At 31.4% G+C, this 20,303-nt stretch overlaps 1 protein-coding gene across 4 annotated transcripts; it reads right to left on the bottom strand.

Annotated features, from left to right (window-relative positions):
- Positions 1-13,380: 13,380 nt before the first annotated feature.
- LOC136227011 (G2/mitotic-specific cyclin-1-like) lies at positions 13,381-18,298 on the bottom strand. 4 transcript variants are annotated; one of them, XR_010687952.1, is made up of 8 exons: positions 18,086-18,298; positions 17,547-17,639; positions 15,170-15,336; positions 15,015-15,081; positions 14,623-14,898; positions 14,417-14,542; positions 13,781-13,920; positions 13,381-13,701 (listed from the first exon to the last, which is right to left on the bottom strand). XR_010687952.1 is itself a non-coding variant. In XM_066015740.1 (8 exons), exons 5-7 carry the CDS (start codon positions 14,689-14,691, stop codon positions 13,795-13,797), a joined length of 321 nt encoding a protein of 106 aa, XP_065871812.1. In that variant the 5' UTR covers positions 14,692-14,898; positions 15,015-15,081; positions 15,170-15,336; positions 17,547-17,639; positions 18,110-18,298; the 3' UTR covers positions 13,381-13,701; positions 13,781-13,794. The 4 variants fall into 4 exon arrangements, 2 of the variants coding, with proteins under 2 accessions (XP_065871812.1, XP_065871814.1); XM_066015740.1 differs by having other exon boundaries at positions 18,110-18,298; XM_066015742.1 differs by having other exon boundaries at positions 13,787-13,920; positions 18,110-18,298.
- Positions 18,299-20,303: the final 2,005 nt, after the last annotated feature.

Here is a 20,303-nt window from a genome sequence, read left to right as displayed (position 1 = left end):
AAAAAAAATATTCAACAATATTTATTTTAAGATAAAAAAATAATTGTGTACTTTTTTTTTCATTTCTCTTAAAGGATGATTAATGTTGGTTCCCAATTCTCCTCCTTGTAGGTTGAACTCATGTCTCTTTGTAAATTGTATATTTATTATTAAATAAAGGAATAAGGTGTAAAATACCATTAACATTAACATTGACAGTCATGAACAGTTTTACTCCTAACATTTAAAATTGTACAATATTTACCCTAATGTTTGGGAGTAGTTACCATTGTTAATGATTCTCACTCTGTACTTACTGTCATAAGTAATAGGCATAATATATCATTTGCCTCTTGAACTTGTCCAAAAAGTTCGATTGGCCTGATGAACTTCTTAAGTGTTTCGATAGCCCATCGAACTTGCATAAAATGTCCAATTAGCCCCCTGAATTTGTATAATATAGGATCCCATGTTTGTGAGTAATTTTTTTATCAAACAATACATATGATATACGAAATTGAAAGTATTTGTGAGTAATTTTTTTTATCAAAAAATACATATGGTATACGGAATTGATTGCTTCAAATCGCTATATTTTAGAGTAAATAATTATTACAATAATTTTATACGGAATGCTTAACTTTATAAATTGTACAAACCATATACGACTGCTTATAAACTTTGAAAGCATAACAGTTCATAAATTTTGTTTTTAATTTCCATTTAGTAAAATTTAAAGATAATGATTATTTTTCAAATAATTAATATAGTTTTGTTCAGTTAAAACTAATCTAAGTTAGCAATGAGTAATAACTCTGTGAAATTGCAACTTCAAATATAAACTGCAGAAAACAAAATCCCAGAAACAGAAAATACATGTTAAATGAAATCTAAGAGCAACACCTCATTGAACTTTCATCATGTGAAACTGAGTACATTGCAGCAATAGCGAGTGCTTGTCAAGGGATTTGGCTCACAAGGCTGATGGAAAGCCTAAGAGGAGATAGACAAGTGAAGCCAGTACTGAAAGTTGACAACAAATCTGCAATTGCCTTGGCTAAGAATCCAGTTCACCATGAAATGAGTAAACACATTGATACAATGTATCATTTCATTCGTGAATATGTTGAGAATGGTGATGTCAAGCTGGAGTATACTAAGACAGAAACTCAACTAGCTGATATCCTGACAAAGCCACTTGGAAAACAGAGATTCCTTGAGCTGAAGGATAAGATTGGTGTGAGCATTATCAAAGGTAAACAAGTTTAAGGGAGTGAATGTGAACGTTATGTTTAAACTTGGTCTAGAGTCAATTCAGTTAGTTTGTTCCTGGTCTTTAGGAAATAGTTATCTAGAAGTCTATTTTTATTAAAAAAAAATGTGTGATGAAGGATTGATTTAGTCATCCATAATACACGATGTTAGGAGTATATCAGTGGATGAATTTGCGTAACAAACTCCACTCTCAAGTTGTATAAGTAGGAGGTGGAATTGAGGTTTTTCTAATTCCAGATGTACTGTTTTTCCTCATATTGAATGCAGAAAGAATTTGCTTCAAACACTTATAACTTGTGCTTTCTATTTTTTCTGTGTTGTGAGTTATGGAGAAATAGTAACGTTGGTTTATCCAACACAGGTATGGTTTCGGTTCCTCTCCTGCAAGGATTGTTTCAGTCAACCAGAAAGGGTATTTTCGGTTCTCTAGCTTCGGTTCCTCTCTTTATAATTGCTTCGGCTTTATCTGGCGCTACAAATCTTCAGTTACTTGCTATCCAAGGAGACCAAAGTGACTCGATCAAAACAAGGATGTGGCTTACTTGCTACCCAATGGGACAAACCTGACACGCCGCCTGTATGGTACTATTCACAATGCAATGAGTAGCACTTTTTAGACAACCCTTTTTTATCCCTTAAGTTTCTATCCTCAATTGTATACATTTACCATTTTCTATAATTTGCCAATTAGGTCTTGAGATACTATAATTCATCTTTTCCTTTGCCATTCCTTATATTTTATCAAATCAAAACTAGTATCTTTATCTAGCAGTTTGTAAAGGTTTTCATACCTTCAACAATGAGGATTTCATTATTACTACGAATTTAGTCCGTAAAACTTGGGATTAACTCATTCTAGTTTAGCCAGACAAGAAACTATTTGTGTGGTTTAAGATCAAAACCCTCTATTTCAACATTAATCAGTATAAGTTGGTATCAGAGCCGAGTCGTTTACCATTCGGAGACTTCTTCTTGGCAATGGTTCAACCCTGTCCACAAATAAGAAATAATAGAATCCAGTGATAAGAGATTTGAAAAGATAGTCCTCTATGAAGGGATTCAGATAAGCTCGCATAGAACAGAATGAAAGGCACAACACAAATATGAGGGAGTTTGCTATCTCTCTTAAGGAGCTCAAGCTCGAGATTAGAAGTATCCGTCCACTGCCAATTGGAGGTCCTCACCGGAGGCAAGAAGAGGTTATTAAGCCTCAACCACAACGGCTACCAACCCTGCCACAATCTCCATCACTGAGGTAGAACCTTGTTCAGTCATAAATAGGCCATAGGGTTCATAAGGTAACGTGTCCGAATCCAGTTATCCATAATGTTGATATTGATAGCGATGGGAAGGCGTTTGATGATTTTGAACCCCATAGAATTGCTAAAAACATTGGTATCTATAACGATGTTGATGTTATCGGCTGTCGACATATGAATGCTAGGAATATGGATGTTGTGAATTATGTTGATGTAGGTGATCATTGTCACACCCGACCCTAAACGACCTCAATCGACATCGGACGTGAAATACACACTTTTAATTCCTCTTAGATATATAGTCTAAATAAATCAATATCCTTACTACATTAGTCATTCAAGAACCTCAATATATTTACCAACTCTATTATATTACAATTGAAACACTAAAGTTCTAATGATAATTCTAACAATAAGCAATAACTTCCAATCTTCGCCTAATCGGTCGGTAATCTTGTCTATACCTTGTACTTTGTCACCTAAAAATATTAAAACATTTTAAAAGGTGAGACAGAAATCTCAGTAAGCAATTATCAACCACATAAAATATTTATACTCAAAATAACTATATATATACTTTAATTTCCAAAACTTATCATATAAAATTCACGTTCTTAAAAATGAACATTTTATGGGTTAAACCATAATAAAATACTTGATAAATCATATTTGAGTAAATACTTTATAAATTGTATCTCAAAAAATACTCCATAAACTGTATCTTAATAAAATACTTCATAAACTGTATCTCAATAAATATTTCACAAATCGTATATCAATAAATACCTCAAATTGTATATCAATAAATACGTCACAAATCGTATATCAATAAATATTTCACAAACCGTATATCAACAAATAATTCGTAAACTGTTCTCAATAAATACTTTGTATATCATAAATACTTTATAGATTATATCCATCCGAGAGATAATCCCCGTATATATCAATCTCCACAATATAATAGAATCGAGATATCTCATAATTTTGCCTAACCCGCATGGTCTTACTCAACACTTCTTTGCCATATCCGCTAGGTCTTTCAACTGTGTACACAGGCCGTATTTCTCACTAAATACGAACTTTAATTAAAGCCACCTATCCGGATTACTCTTGATGGACACTAAAAATATTATAATTTCATAATATAATTTAAAATTATATATATATATATATCCTTCATAAATCAACATCATAAATTTTCTTAATACCTTTACTCAATCAATTTCCAAAATATTAAATCATAAATCATGATTGAACTAAAATACCAATAAATAATTTAAAAATATACTTATCAATATTAACTTCAATTTCTTAAGAATAACACATAAATAATCATATATAGACTTTATTTCAATAAAGCATAATTTCATCAAAATTAATATTTTAATAACCTTTAATTAAAACTCAAATTTACTTTGAGAAATAAATTTATAGAAAACCACTCATTTACTCTTCAAAATATCAAATATTACACAAATATTAATCAAATATACTAAGTTCATCAAAACCAAACTCAAATCATGTATACATAAACATATATTATAGGTTGAAATTGACATGCAAATACATATATAATCACTTGAACTTAACTTTAAGCTCATGTTAAAAACTAAATCATAAAAACTCCAATTAAATGCATGTCAAAAATCACCAAAAAAATTCAATTTTCAGGAAAATATAGAGTTATACATACATATATATACATAAAAACTCAAAAGGGTAGTTGATAATTACTTAGCAAGAATTTGAAGAAAACTCTAAAAGAACACCAATTTCGCCTTAGAATCTGTTTAGGCCGAACTCTTTCTACAACTCGCCAAATCAAAATCACACCGATCACAATGTGTATTAGGATGTCTAGAACCTATTGTAAAAAAATCAGCTCGATCCAACGGTTCAATCTCTAGATATCAAGGTATGATCAAGGCTTGGTGATTTTTGGTGTTTGAATGAGAAAGATGGAAATGGAGAGCACAAATCTGAAATCTGATTTTTTTTCCACCTTGTTTGACAGAAATTAGCTTCTTGAATGATGAAATTTAGAGTCCCAATGATGGATATTATCCATTGTAATCCCTGTAATTTTTAATTTCTTTTAACTTACCCTAAACTTTTAATTTCTTCTAAAATCATGAAATTGGTCTCAAAACTATAACCATAATACTCGATTAACTCTCCAATTAATAAATAAATATAATGTAACATAATATTAGGATATAATAATTAAAATTAGGGACACAGATGTGACAATCATTGAGGGAGAAATTATGTTGGGGAAGATCCATATATGGAGAATGCAAATGTGGGAGGAGGATATGGGGAAAAATTTAGAGAGGTGATGCTTTCAAGTTGAAGATCTCTTTACCCTTATTAGGGGGTGAACTTGATATTTAAGGGTTTCTTGAATGGTTACAAGAGGTTGAAAGGTTCTTCGAGTATGCTAGAATACCAGAAGAAATGAAGGATCAGCTTGTTGAATATCGGTTAAAGGGTGATGCATCAGTTTGGTGGAACCACGTGAAAGAAAAACAAAAAAAAAGGAGGAAGGAAACCAATACGATCTTGGATACTGATGAAATCAATGCTAAAAGACGATTCTTACCACTTGATGATGTGTTCTACGAACCGATTGAAGATAAGGATGATGAAGATCATGATGATGATCACGCAGTCCATGTGGTGAGACAATTATTAGTCTCTAACCTATTTGAAGAAAACCAGCGACACCAACTCTTTCGCGCTCATTGTTTGGTGCAAGGTGTGAAGTGCAATGTGATCATTGAGAGTGAGACCCATTATTGTATTGTTCTTGTTTCAAATGTATTAATTATATCAATAATTCTATTTATAATATTTAATCTAATTAAAAAAATTCAATAATATTTATTTTAAGATAAAAAATATAAATGTATACTTCTTATTAAATAAAGGGATAATGTGCAAAAAAAAAAAAAAAAAAAACCTCTAGCATTGATATCCATGAAGAGTTTTACCCCAACATCTAACATTGGAAGTCAAGAACGTTGACAAGTTGTGTCAATTTCAGAAATTATTTATTAAATTGTCTTCTCTGTGATTAATTTTTTTCACCTACATTTTAAATTTACATTATTTTTACTCATAGTAATAGATCACAAATATATTAATAGATGTTGAAAAAAACTATGTTGAAATCAAAATATTTCGTTGAATTTAAAAATATTAATATCAAATTATATTATTATATTATAAAAAAAACGTGAATTTTTTTAAGAACCAACTGAAATGCAACTGATATAGAATAAAAAAAAACAAAATATTTATATTTTATAATAATGTCTAAAATTGACCCAATTTACTAATGTTAAAGGTAAAATTGCACTATTTTAGACGTTAAAGGTAAAATTGCTTCTGGTTATCAATATTGAGGGTAGTTTTGCACCTTATCCTTTAGATAAATTGAATATAGTTTTTAAGTAATTAATATTTGATGTTAATTACTTATTATTTAATTTAAATATGCATAACACACGTTTGGCTTCCCAAGCTAAAGCTTCAAAGTTAATTAGGATTTTAAACTATCAATATCATTAATCAGAAAGTGTGACTGTTTGATATGGACTGTAATAATAAATCTGTTGGTTCAAAATGGGTTCAGTAAAGAAGGTTTGAAACTATTCAACCGAATAATTTTCGATGAGGTGTATATATATATATATATATATATATATATATATATATATATATATATATATATATATATATAGAGAGAGAGAGAGAGAGAGAGAGAGAGAGAGAGAGAGAGAGAGAGAGAGAGAGAGAGAGAGAGAGAGAGAGAGAGAGAGAGAGAGAGAGAGAGAGAGAGAGAGAGGAGGGCTCTTATAAGAACCCTTCTCTTAGATGAGAACAGTTCCTTATGTTGAGAACACTGAAATTACGTCGTTTTGAGTTTAAAAATCAATAAAAACTAGAATGCTACTTGTTACGACCGTGCCCAAAAGTTTCAATATCCCGATATAGATTATAATGTATATATTTTAAAGTATTAATTAATTATGATGATAAATATATTATTGAGTTTAATATAATGTTTTTAAATGTAAATTAAAAGTTTTGGGTAAATTTTGAAAAAATTTATAAATTAAAAGGACCAAAATGTTATTTTTCAAACTATAATTCATATCCACCACCGTAAGTTATACTGGAAACTAATGAAATTTATATTATTTTATATATAAGAATAATACATAAATTAAAAGTATAATAATAATAATAATATTATTATTATTAATCATGAATATGTTGTGAATTGTTATATATACCATATTCAAACTTTTATCTATTTGACACATATTCAAACACTTATCTAAAATTAATTAGTATTTGATTACATCATATCTAAATTTGATTATAATATTAACATGAATTATAAGAATAAATTATAAATATATATATATATATATATATATATATATATATATATATTTAACAAGTATAAATCATGTGTCCTATATCATGGTATTCTTAATATAATGTTGACACATGGCTTACTAATTTGTTTTTAAATTGCGACATGTATACTTAAGGATTCATATATACTTGAGAAAGGAAGAAAAATCTTAAGTATTAAAAAAGAGACCTACTTAAAAGACATATTATATATATTATGGAATAAAAAGGTTTTAGAGATATTAAAAAGATTTGATTAAAGTTTTTGATAACAAACGATCAAGTTCGAGTTTAAGTAAGGTGTCTCAGGTGGACAGATTTGTATGTTAATGAGGTAATATTGTTTTATGTAATATGGTTTTATCTTTATTTAAGTTCGAGTTAGATAGTTAACAATTACGTATTTTAGTTTCGGACACGAAAAGATTTGACGCTATTTAATTATTAAATTATTACTTTCTGAATTTTTATATATATTGAAAAATAATAATAATAATATAAATAAATTGAAGATAAAAATTTGTACAGATAGATTTCTAGCAATGTCACGAGTCTAACTGAACCTTCGGTTGGAATTAACGATGTCAGTTTAAATGGTCAAAATTCGAATATTTATAGATTCAGACAGTGACAACGAATTTGAGGATAAAAATTAGTACGAATAGACTTGTGATAATATAATAAGTCTAACGGTATATTCGGTCTAAAATAACAATACTCAGTTAGCGTTACATGTTACAATTTTGGTAACAAACATAGATGTTCTGATTATATAATATTTGAGTTGCTTTGAATACTTTGATTAAATTGTTTAAACTATTTATATACTTTAGATTTCGATTATTTGAAATAAATGCATACTCTCGATTTTGATTATTTGAAGAATAATTATTTATTATTGTGGTATTTTGGAATTTTGGTCTAAAAAATGAATTTGATGATCTTATACGAATTGTTTTTGGATTGAGAAAGTTATTGCGGTTGTTATTACTTTGAATGATTTTCATGAGTTGTGATAGTTTTAAAGATAAATAAAATGTTTTGTCAATCTAGGAATGCCCGGGGTAGGGTTAGTAGTTGTAAGACCATACTTAAGGGCGGTATGACCAAAGTGCAAGGCTGGTAGTCCTAACATTAGGCAAGGCGAGATATGAATGAGATATCTCGATTATTGATATGATTGATGTTATGATAAGCTACAAGGGTGGAATTCGAGGATGGACACACAAATTTCACGTTTGATTTGTTTTACGTTTGATTGAATACGAGTTGGTTTATTAAAGCGATCTATTTTATTACGAGTTGGTTTGTTAAAGCAGTTTATTTGTTTACAAGTTGGGTTGATAAAACGTTTATTTGTTTAAGAATTGGGTTGATAACACGTTTATTTGTTTACGAATTGATTTGATGAAACGTTGTTCGATTTGATTTGTTTTGATGAAACGTCTATTTGTTTTGATTCGTTTTGATAAAAAACGATTTTTATATATATTAAATTATATAGTATTAAAGTGAAATATACAATTAAGTTATTAGCGAATCAATCAACGTGTCAATAAAGTTAAAATGAGTTGATAATGTCGCACCCGACCCTAAACGACCTCAATTGGCATCGGGCGTGAAATAGAAAGATCATAATCAATACTTATGAGTCTCCAACCTCGCCTAATTGGTCGGTACCTTCTCTATATATCCTATACTTTATCACCTAAAAACATTAAAACGTTTAAAAATGTGAGACAAAAATCTCAGTAAGAAACTATCAACCATAAAAACCAACTTTACTTAACATAGCTACATATATACCTTTAGAAAAGGATTTAATTAAAACCTTATAAAATATACTCAAAACCAAAGTTCATATAATTTTATCAAACCAATTCACAATCAAATAAATGTTTTATCAAACCAACTTGTAATCAAATACGTGTTTTATCAAACCAAATCGTATTCAATCAAACTTAAAACCTTATATCAAAATCAATCAAAACCGAAAACATAATCCAAATGAACTTAAAACATTGTATCCATCCTCGAGTTTCTCCCCTCAACTATCAATCCATAACCATATATATAGTCGAGACGTCTCTTAACATTGCCTATCCCATATGGTCTTACCCAACACTTCGCTGCCATACCCAATAGGTCTTCAAACTGTGTACACATGCCATGTCCCTCACTGAACATAGTCTTCAAATATAAAACCACCGATCCGGATAACTCTCGATGGATATAAAATCATAAAAACATATTGTGCTCAAGTTTCCTTTCACAATCAAATTCCAAATTATTTCATAACCATAAATCATTTTGTATCATAAAAATCATATTTGGACTTCATATCTTGTGACATTTATCTTCGCCTTTAATAATAATTTAGCTCTTGTTTTGTTCTATGATTATTTGTCTAATCTCTGTCTTACGCTTTATTCAATTGGTTTAACTCATTCAAAAGCCCCAAAATCTAGTAGGCACATATTGCGAGCTGAATCTGACCTAGTCAGAGCCTAGGAGATTGACGACCTCTTAGTTGATTAAGCGCCAATTTACTGAGCCTTAGACCTAGTTTCGGCCTTAGGGAATCACGCGCTAGGAACTTCAGGAGGGTAAGTAGGGTTAATCGCCTTGAATACAAGTGACTCAGATTAGGCTTTTATTCAATAGACCTAATAATCGTTCATACCATGTTTCTTCGGATAATTGCATTAGTGAAAGATCAATTAGGAGTAGTTTAACTTAATTAGGGGTAGAGTAACTTAATTAGGCATAGAATAATTTAGTTAGAATCAGTTAACTTAGCTAGGATTAGTATAATTCAACTTAGCTTTTTGGCGCCGTTGCCGGGGATTTATTTCTTCTGCAATATCGAACCAAAGGTTGATTTGTTAGTTTAGGCATTCTTTTGTGAATATCCTTTGTTTATATCGTTTATACTTGTTTATATATAATTCTTTATAACTTCTATACTTGTTCATATCTTTTGTATTTTGTTCATAACTGTATACTTTTACTTATCAACTTTTGTGCTAGAACTTTACTTTTTATCAGCGTTCTCTGATCAATGAATTAGCAAGAAAGAGTCGAGTGGCAAGCTCAAAAGTTTACTATCCCATCAAGACAATACATTCATGTCCTGGAGAATGAGGCTCCCAATCCCTCCATGGCCGAGTTAAATAAGAAAATGGATATCTTGATGGCGAAACTGAGCCTCAACACCAATGAAAGTGTAAGTTTTGTGGGTAATCACCAAAGGTATAATTCTAATCCCAATTTTTACAGCTTTTATGATAGTGATTGGAGGAGACCTCAACACTCAAATCTGTCCTACGGGAACCCTAACATGTTGAGGCCTCCAAATAGGTTTGTTAATGAGCATAGGAAAAATGAATTGGGAATGTTCCCTTATGAACAAGCAAGCCAAGTTCCTCCACAACCCTCTAGCTCACGAGATGAGGTGATGTCCCTTTTGAAAGGAATATCAGCCCGACTTACAATCAACGAGGAGGTTTGCAAGGACTTGAGCAACCAATTGGCTCAAATAAACCATGAGATGCAAGAGCACCCGATATGCTCTCCCAGGCATTAAGGAAAACATAGAAATCCCACAAAGGGAATCAGCTCAAGCCATCTCCTTGAGGAATGACAAAAAGGTAGAACCAAGCCCACTGTCACATGCATCACTCAAGGTAAGTGAGGAACCGGAAGCGGTAAGCAACCCCGGTTCAAAATCTGAAATTCTAAATCATGTGATAGAAATAAATGATCAAATCGAAGCTTGTGTATATCAACTACCTTTTCCTCAAAAGTTCGAAAAGTTTGGATTTACTCCTTGTTCAGAAGTTTTCATTCTCTTCGACCTACCAAGAGAATCCAAAAGGGAGCAAACCAAACTTTTTCATAATATGTTTAAATTCGGCCTCCTACTTTCATTAAACTTATTTGAGGCTCTTAATCCGTTTTGTAGGTACGGGTTATTTCTAAAGGAGTTCGAGTTCCTAACGCGAGTAGAAGCTTACACCTAGGAAGGAACTCCATGTCGAGCTGACCGACTATAAAGTAGCGCTTCTTGGGAGGCAACCCAAGTTTGGATTAAACTTTTTCTAGGTTTGTTTTTCTTTTTAATTCAATTATAGATTTCTGTTTTTAACTTTGGTTAGTAAGTTGTCTTCTCCACCCTAACTTCTTTCACATGTGTTTTATTGTTTTATATGCAATGTTGGAACTTATTGCATGATTTAAGTGTGAGGAGGAGGGGTAGACAAACTTACAAAAATTTGTATAATTTTTAAATTTTTGTTGCGTCGTGTCTAGTTTAGTTTTGTGTTTTCGGGTTTTATTTATGTTTTGCATGTTTAGGACCTAAAACCGTGAACCTCCTTCGAATCTAAACTTCGTTATTTTTCCTTGAGGGCTGAAAACTAAACCCGCAATCACAAGCAAGCTAGAAAACCTCCCGATTTGACTAGGTGCTTGACACAATTTCGAGCATCTGTAATTACATGCATTCGGAAATACAAAGTAGAGACACGATATCCAAAAGCCGCATTTCAATTATCATAGGTCATAGTTTTAAGCAGAAGGACACATGTTCAATTAAACGAGCTTGAGGGGATCGCTAAGTAAAACACCTCACCATAGGTAGTTCACTCATTCACACAATTTTGGTGGCTAAAGTGTTTACTCTCGGCTTATGTTCTTGCTTAGGATTACGTTGATTTTGCACGTTCATCCGAGTTCCTCTACTATGCTATATGACTCTGAAGATATCAAAAACAGCCTCTAATTGGGGTTATAATGTGGTTAGGGGGTTAAAGGTACAAGAAGGGTTAATAGTTCTAGCGCTAGAAAAACAAAGTTAAAATGGCTTTAGCGAGTATGAAGTGACTGAGCTTTTTACTTATTCACTATTCTCTTTTTGGGATGTTTTCTTGAGACGTTTTTTATTTTAAGAATTGGTGAATGAAGTTCTCCCCTTTTTGTTCGTCTCTTTTCTTTTCTTTTCTTTTTCTCTTTTTCTCTTTTTCCCTTTTCTCTTTTTTCTTTTCTTTTTGGGATAGTGATGCTCATTCACTTCTTAGCCTTTTGGCTTGCTACTATAATGCCATAAACAAAGATAAAGCGCTAGAAACGACAAAGGCTCGATGTGAGCTTTGCAAAAACTTAGGGTTAAGTAGCAAACCAAATGATGGTTTGCAAAAAATTTGGGTTAGAACGAAAGAAAAATCTATAAACTACAAAAATATAGGGTCAAATGGGCTTCCTGGAGTGGATGAAAAAAGAGAAAATAAGGTAAAGAAAAGGGTTAATTCTAATGAGGCTGATTTCATCGTCTACCATCTCAACTTACTGATTTCATATGTTTTACGTAAAACTCTATTTTCACAAGGTTTGTGAATTGTTTTCTCCTAAAATAAAAAGGTTATATAAATTTAGTCAAACTATACGTAAATCATATCTAAAAATAAAAGATTTACGTAAAGTTCAAAGGTTTTACGTAAAATTCTAATTTTCACAAGGTTTGTGAATTGTTTCTCCTAAAATAACAATGTTACATAAATTTAGTCATACCATATGTAAATTATGTCTAAAAATAAAAGATTTACGTAAAATTCATAGGTTTTACGTAAAACTCTAATTTTCACGAGGTTTGTGAATTTTTTTCTCCTAAAATAAAAAGGTTACGTAGGTTTAGTCAAACTATACGTAATTTATATCTAAAAATAGCAAAATTCATGTAAAGTTCAAAGGTTTTACGTAGAACTCTAATTTTCACAAGGTTTGTGGATTTTTTCTCCTAAAATAACAAGGTTATGTAAATTTTGTCAAACCTTACGTCTTAAAATAAAAGATTTACGTAAAATTCATAGATGTTATGTAAAACTCTAATTTCACTACAAAAAAATGGTCTATTACGACGCTAAAATTTAAGGTTTAACGACGATTTCGGCGTCTCTAAATGCTTACCCACGCTTTTCAAAGCGTCGCCATAAGTGTTGTTAAATCGTGTGTCGTTAAATTTAACGACGCATAAGACATTGTGTAGGTAAATTCAATCCAAACGACATACCTCATACAAGCATTGTTATGTTTCCAATGCTTACATTTTTAGCGTCGTATTTTTTTTAATATTATTTATTTTCAATTTCAGAAACTCCCACTACGTTTTAATAAAGGGCCGCAAAGTAAACGACACATAATATTTGTTATGTCGTTATTTCGCTTCAGAAAATATTAATAGTGTCTTGAATACCGCGGACTTTAATTTAAAAGCGTCCCAAATTGACGACATTTAATTAAAAAAACGTCTAGTTTTAACTACATAAAAATTCATTACGTCTCAAATTCAACGACATTTTGCAGCTGAAATATCATCTCAAAATTATAACAATTTCATATTATTATGTCCTTGATATAACAACATTTTCATAAATAAACGTTTCGAATGAATATTATAACAATTTTATTGAAAAACATCTCTATGATATTTGACCTGATAAGGGTACAACAATTTTATTGAAAAACATCTCTATGATATTTGACTTAAGAAGGGTACATAATAAACAACTTTTTCCCCACTATCTCAATAGAAAATGAAAATAATATTTAACACGATCCTGAAATTGATTCGGTCAAGCTTAGTTAAGAATAGTCTCTAACTCTGTCTGTCAACCAGTAGTGCGTGGACGGCACCAATAGTAGCTCCATGGGATCTATCTTCAAGCAAAGCTTCCATTTCAACGAGGATTTTATCAACAATCTGAAATACCACAATTTGATGAGTTAAGCATATAAACTGCTCCTTCAAAATTGTAAATGCAGCTTAAGGGTAAACATACCTATACCATATCATTTAAATTGTTGCCCAACAACTCCAAATGCATATATCATACTTTACATCCAAATTTTGATCAAAGCCAAGAGTAACCAGAGCAAGAAATATATGGGCAGAAGAAACTTTTGCATCAACATATGGCACCTGTTAAGAGAATGAAGTCTAACTATAAATAAAATAAAGAAAAAATAAATATAAAAATATGAATACAAAATGTGTAGGCACTGTAATAGTCCATTTCAGCTTTCCAAGGATAGTTTTCTCCATCACGAGAACTTGCCCATGGCTATATGCTCTATCAGATATGTATACCAAATCATTGACCTCTAGGGGCCAGATTTCCTCGTATTTTGCAGCAATTCTTATGCCCACCAATTGTAGTTCCCTTCTTGGAACAGCCTTCACACATAGGAACCGGTCGACATAATCAGATAAAACGTCTATGGTGAGAGCTCAAATCTCTGATGAACATCCACCAACCAGTCTATCAGAATTGCCCTCATCCTCTCATTGATTTTAGGATGTGATTCCATGTAACTATGAGGCCTACTCTCATTTTCAAATAGAAATTACAAAGGTTTAGGCGTGTCGATTCTTATAGGCTTGCTTGTTTAACTAAATTCGAAGAAGATGTACATACCTCAACTGTCTTATAGAATCGGTAGATGTCTTCAACATACTCGATGCCAGCCAAATCGTTGTTAGTATCTGCTGCATAGATATCAACGATGTCCTCCTTCGGTTTGAAGGCTATACCACATGCCTTCTGTAATAAGACCAATTCAGAAGAGTTATTCTTTTAGACAATTCCAATATAGCCAATCAGGATACAAAGACGAAACTCACCTTGCTCGAGCAGTCAGGGCTGAAGTATAGGTCTGTGCCTTTTTTCCTCGAAGACAGTTGTAGTTCCATTTTGTTATCCACTATTGTTTTCTTATCTTCGGACTTGTTCAACTTCTCATCTTTCTCAGTATCAGGGCTTATGACAATCACTTCTTTAGGTTTTGGAATTACTGTGACTTTCTGCTGAATTGCCTTTTCTGCTACATGTTTTTAACCGACTACTACTCCTACTGGAACTTCGCCCCATACCTTGTTCACCTTGACCCAAGCTATGTTCTGCATATGGGGTATAAAAGAACAAAACAACCCAGAATCCAAATTCTGAAATACTGAAAAAACTTGATGCAAACTATATATAGTAAATAATGGAAGTCCAAACTAACAAAACAAACCTTGTGATTATTATTCTCCATGGCTACATCAGCCTGGGCATTGGCTAATAGTTGCGCATGGAAACTCCTATCAAAGAAAAGTATAATCAGAACAAAAAAGGAACAACGAATCACCTTTCAGATACATAAATCAAAGAGAATAATGAGAGAGAAACCTTGTCATTGGGCGACATATGTCATTGAGAGAAATCTTGTGCCTTTGTGTTATTTCCTCGAACAGCTACCAGATTACCTATATCCCCAAGAGCTCGTCGGTTTCTGCCATCACCGGCTGCCGCTACATTCTTCTTCTGGTGCATATTTTCTCCCGCAACCGCTTCACCTGTTCGATATAGTTGATTAGCGATCCATTAAGATAGAAAGAACCAATCAAACTATACATTTTCTTCGAGAAATTATCGTCGAAACATGTAAAATGTTCAATTCAGTGTGTAGACAATTATGGAATTTAGGGAAAATCAATTGAAAGAACCAAATCAAGTAAAGGAGACGGTCCATATCAATACACTGATCAGACGAATAAATATTAATTTACATATCGTATGGCACCTGTCAAGAGAATGAAGTCTAACCGTAAATAAAATAAAGAAAAAGTAAATATAAAAAGTGAAAAAATAAACCAAAGCTAACATCAAATAATGGTTAAAGAAGATGAGTAACTCACTAAGACTTTCAACAAATATGTGGCATTGATATGCATTTTCACAACGAAGAAATTGAGATACAAGACAAAGAAAAAAAACAAAATCCGTTGACATTAATACATTACTAACTTTTCAACTCATTAAGACATTTCATCTAAAAAAATAGCAGCATAACAAGCAGATACACCTGAAGAGTATAATGGGGCATACTTGGGTTGGGACTCAAACAAATGCTCACTCTTCATCAAATTAACAATATTTTCAGTGAACCCTTGCATTTCCCTCTACAACAGCAACATGTTACGATCTTCGAACTATGTTACTGAGTGAAAACCCCAAGGATTTCAACTAATATCTAATTGATCTTACAAATGCAATGAAGGAAGAAAAGAAAACCTTGAAATGCTCATATAATTTCCAATTAATCTTATAAAAGCAATCAAGGAAGAAAAAGAAAACCTTGAAAGGCTAATTGTGTGTTCGAAAGCTGATGCATGGGACATATTTTGACCAAACTGGAAATCCTATGCAAATATGAATAAATTTAACATCCATAAGATTAACCAAATTTCAAAGGGGAAAAAAAGAGTCATTGTATATCTAGAGAAAGAGCAAATAGTTGGTACCCGAAATTCTATTCTGCACAAACATAAGGTCCAACTCGAAGATGAGCATAAAGCTTACTTTCTGTTCCAACTTTGGTTGGTGAACTAGAAAATTTTCTACCTTCCTCCTCTAGCTTAGAGTAATTGTATCTCTTAAAATATAAATAAATGCACAGTTTGACTGGGAAAAATGCCTCCACATCATAGAAGGCATTCCTTAAGGAAATTTTTACTTTCACAAATATTCAAGATTGACAATAGTTTATAGAGACTTGAAATTAATTAGAAATCACATGTCTATGTATAATTAATTCTTCAGGAATTATATATAGTTGGCTTCGTGTACTTGAACCAGTGAATTGGCATATCAGATGTAAAACAATAAAAAAAACAATTGAAAAACCAAACATGAGATGCAATGTTGAAGGATCAGCTCTATCTCCCTTCCCAATGTAAGCAGACTATAAAGAAGAAAAATCTTCCATTTGAAGCTTTGAGCCAAATTAGTGAAAAATAAGGAAATGCATATTATTATGTCCTGACTTTACCATATCGTGTAGCTTCATCTTTTAACTTGAATAACATTTGTTAAAAGTACTTTCAACTAACTTCTTAGCTCTCTTCCTTTAATTATTTTTGGTCTATATCGTCTGGTATCCTAGGCCTGACAGCAACTAACACAGGCTAGGTTGCACCGAGCATTTTAAATACAGCTGCATTCCCATCCTCACAAATTGAACCCAGATTAAATGGTTAACCTTATCCAATTACAATACTTATACCACCTGAGCAAGTGCACCGTGGTTATTTCCATTTTATTAATAACAGTTTAATATACTTCTCTTCCTCCTAAAGAATTCAAAGGTCCATTCACTAGAATATAAAAGGCAAAGGATTTCTATTAGATGCTATAAGTTCTGCAGAACAAAACAAAGAAAAGAGGCATACCTAGAAGTCACTCCAAACATCTTAAGCATTTAAACCAGATATTCAACAGTATAAACTCTAAGAGGCATTTATGGTGCCCCTGTTTTTGGTTTAATTCCTCTCCAATGCTTAATATACTTGGCTGATCCTTTATCATGCTTGTTGAACTCCTCGAATGGTCAAAGAAATCTAGAATCTAGAATTACATTTATCGCTTACATCATAAATATGCCAAAAGGCATAATACAGTTGTAGTGGTGGAAATTGTCATGCTAAAATTGACGCAAGTAAAATAACATGTATCATGAACTTATGCGGTTATGAAACAAAAGATGTTTTTTTAACAGAAGAATTACCTTAACAATGTCAGAACAAGTGTAACAATACATTTCTTTAACCTTTCGAGCCACATCAAATGAATCTTCAGGTGGTACAATTTCTCCTCTTTCCTGCAACAATAAGTTCAACCAGCAGTCAATTTTAAGACTTGGCAAACAAATCAAAGAGTTAGCCAACAACAAAGAACAAGAGTCATACCTGCTTAGTAAGACTTGGGCAATTCAACAATAAGAAAGGATAATAAGCTACTTAAATGAATTTAGCATTATGTTTAACAGAATGAAACTGAAAAATCTAACGCAATATTGAGCAGACAATCTAGTTAGTTTAACATAACTAGGGGATCAAGATGATGGTCACTTGACCAGGCCACGCCGATTGATACCTAGATATAGCTACAGTCTATCGACATGAGATGTAGCTTACAGTCATCGATAAATAAACAAAACAAGAGCATGAAGTAAGAAGAAGAAGATCCGAATTTAAACAAAATTGATAACCACAGTTCAAGTAAGTCAATCAGTCGATTCATTTTAGACAAAGAAAATTAGGTTACTGGATATGAAATTGAGCGATTCACCAATGAAATTGATCGGATGCATGCTAGAGCTAAATTCACCATCTCTAAGTTTTGTTTTCACGATCACTCTGCAATTGGATTTGATTTGATTTCCCAATCGCTATACTCTGTACTGTCGGCATGTTGTTTGTGGACGATCGAAGAGAGATAGATGGGGAAAGAAAGGGAAAGTAGGGCTCCCAAAACACATCTTATTGGGTGATTTACATGAAAATCATAAATAATAATAATTTTATTGTTTTATCCATTAATTTTTATTTTATAAATGTCAGATTATTTTTTTTTAAAAGGTTAATGGGTGAAGTGGGTGACAGAAGTTACTTTCTTTAACTGATAATGTTCTTTGTGTGATATAATTAAAATTAATATTTGACAAAACTGTAGATAAATTTTAAAATTAGAATTTCCTTGTAAATCTCTCCATCTTATTTCTATATTTGATTTTTTGGGGCTTTTTTAATTAAGCTCGTGGACACTTTTTAACAGTGTTGGTAAAAAGTGTTGTTAAAGCCCACCTATTTTTGTGCAGTGATAGTTAAATTTTTAAAAATCTCGTAGGAAGAATTAAAAGTGTCATTGAATTGTAATAAAAGGTGATATAAATTAAAAAATATGGTTGAATTTCAAATATGGGGATAAAAATATAAAAATATTCAAATAAAAAAATACTGACACATTCATTCACGATGTAAATTTTAAGCCGTCTTTAATTTTGAAAAAACACCAATGCTTTTTTTAAAAGCGTAGTTACTTTTTTAAAAATACCAACCTATAATAAAAACTGTCGTTAAGTGACAATACAGACCGATACAAATACAAAAACGTGGCTAAATTTTACTATATGAATAAGCATGCTAAAAAGCGTCGCTATAGAAGTGTCGTAATAGACTCCTTTTTTTTGTAGTGTTTTCACAATGTTTGTGAAATTTTTTCTCCTAAAATAAAAAGATTGTGTAAATTTAGTCAAACTATACGTAAATATATCTAGAAATAAAACATTTACGTAAAGTTCATAGGTTTTATGCAAAACTCTAATTTTCAAAATGTTTGTGGCTTTTTCTCCTAAAGTAAAAGGGTTACCGTTCGGTTCGGTTCGGTTTTGTACCGATGCACACCCCTAGGGTTACGTAAATTTAGTCAAACCTTATGTAAATTATGTCTAAAAATAAAATATTTACGTAAAATTCATATGTTTTACGTAAAACTCTATTTTCACAAGGTTTGTGAATTTTTTTCTCCTCAAATAAAAAGGTTACGTAAATTTAGTCAAACTATATGTAAATTATATCTAAAAATAAAATATTTACGTAAAGTTCAAAGTAAAACTCTAATTTTCACAAGGTTTATGGAATTTTTTCTCCTAAAATAACAAGGTTACGCAAATTTATTCAAACCTTATTTTCGTAAAATTTATAGGTTTTACGTAAAACTCTTATTTTCACAAGGTTTGTGAATTTTTTCTCCTAAAATAAAAATGTTACGTAAGTTTAGTCAAACTATACGTAATTTATATCTAAAAGTAAAATATTTATGTAATTAAAGTTCAAAGGTTTTACGTAAAACTATAATTTTCACAAGGTTTGTTGATTTTTTCTCCTAAAATAACAAGGTTACGTAAATTTAGTCAAACCTTATGTCTTAAAATAAAAGATTTACGTAAAATTTATAGATTTTACGTAAAACTCTAATTTTCATAAGGTTTGTGAAATTTTTTCTGATAAAATAAAAAAGTTAGGTAAATTTAGTCAAACTATACGTAAATATATCTAAAAATAAAATATTTACGTAAAGTTCATAGGTTTTATGCAAAACTCTAATTTTCAAAATGTTTGTTGATTTTGTTGGTCCCTTATAAGGTTGCAAGTATAGTTCCAAGGGGGGGTTAGGAATTATTTAAACTTTTTATAGAATTGGGGCAAACTTCTTTTTCTAAGGAAAAAGGTTTTAACAGCGCCGCTGAGTAAACAACAAGATACTGGCTTAGTCAACTGGTGACTAGGTCAGTTTCTTAGTTTGAGTCAGGAGATATCACTTAGAGTCTATTCCTGAGCTCAGACGTTTAACGCGCTCAACTCAACTTGACCTCTTTACTTGGTCAGTTTTTTTGTTATTTTAAGCAAGCAATATATATAAGGAGTTAAAGGTAAGAAATACTTTACTCAGCAGATTTATCCAGGTTCGGCTTCTTCTAAGC

Source organism: Euphorbia lathyris, chromosome 4, assembly GCF_963576675.1.
Source record: "Euphorbia lathyris chromosome 4, ddEupLath1.1, whole genome shotgun sequence".
NCBI lineage: Eukaryota > Viridiplantae > Streptophyta > Magnoliopsida > Malpighiales > Euphorbiaceae > Euphorbia > Euphorbia lathyris.
Note: the sequence above shows the minus strand (reverse complement) of the source record. Positions and strands in the feature narration are given on the sequence as shown.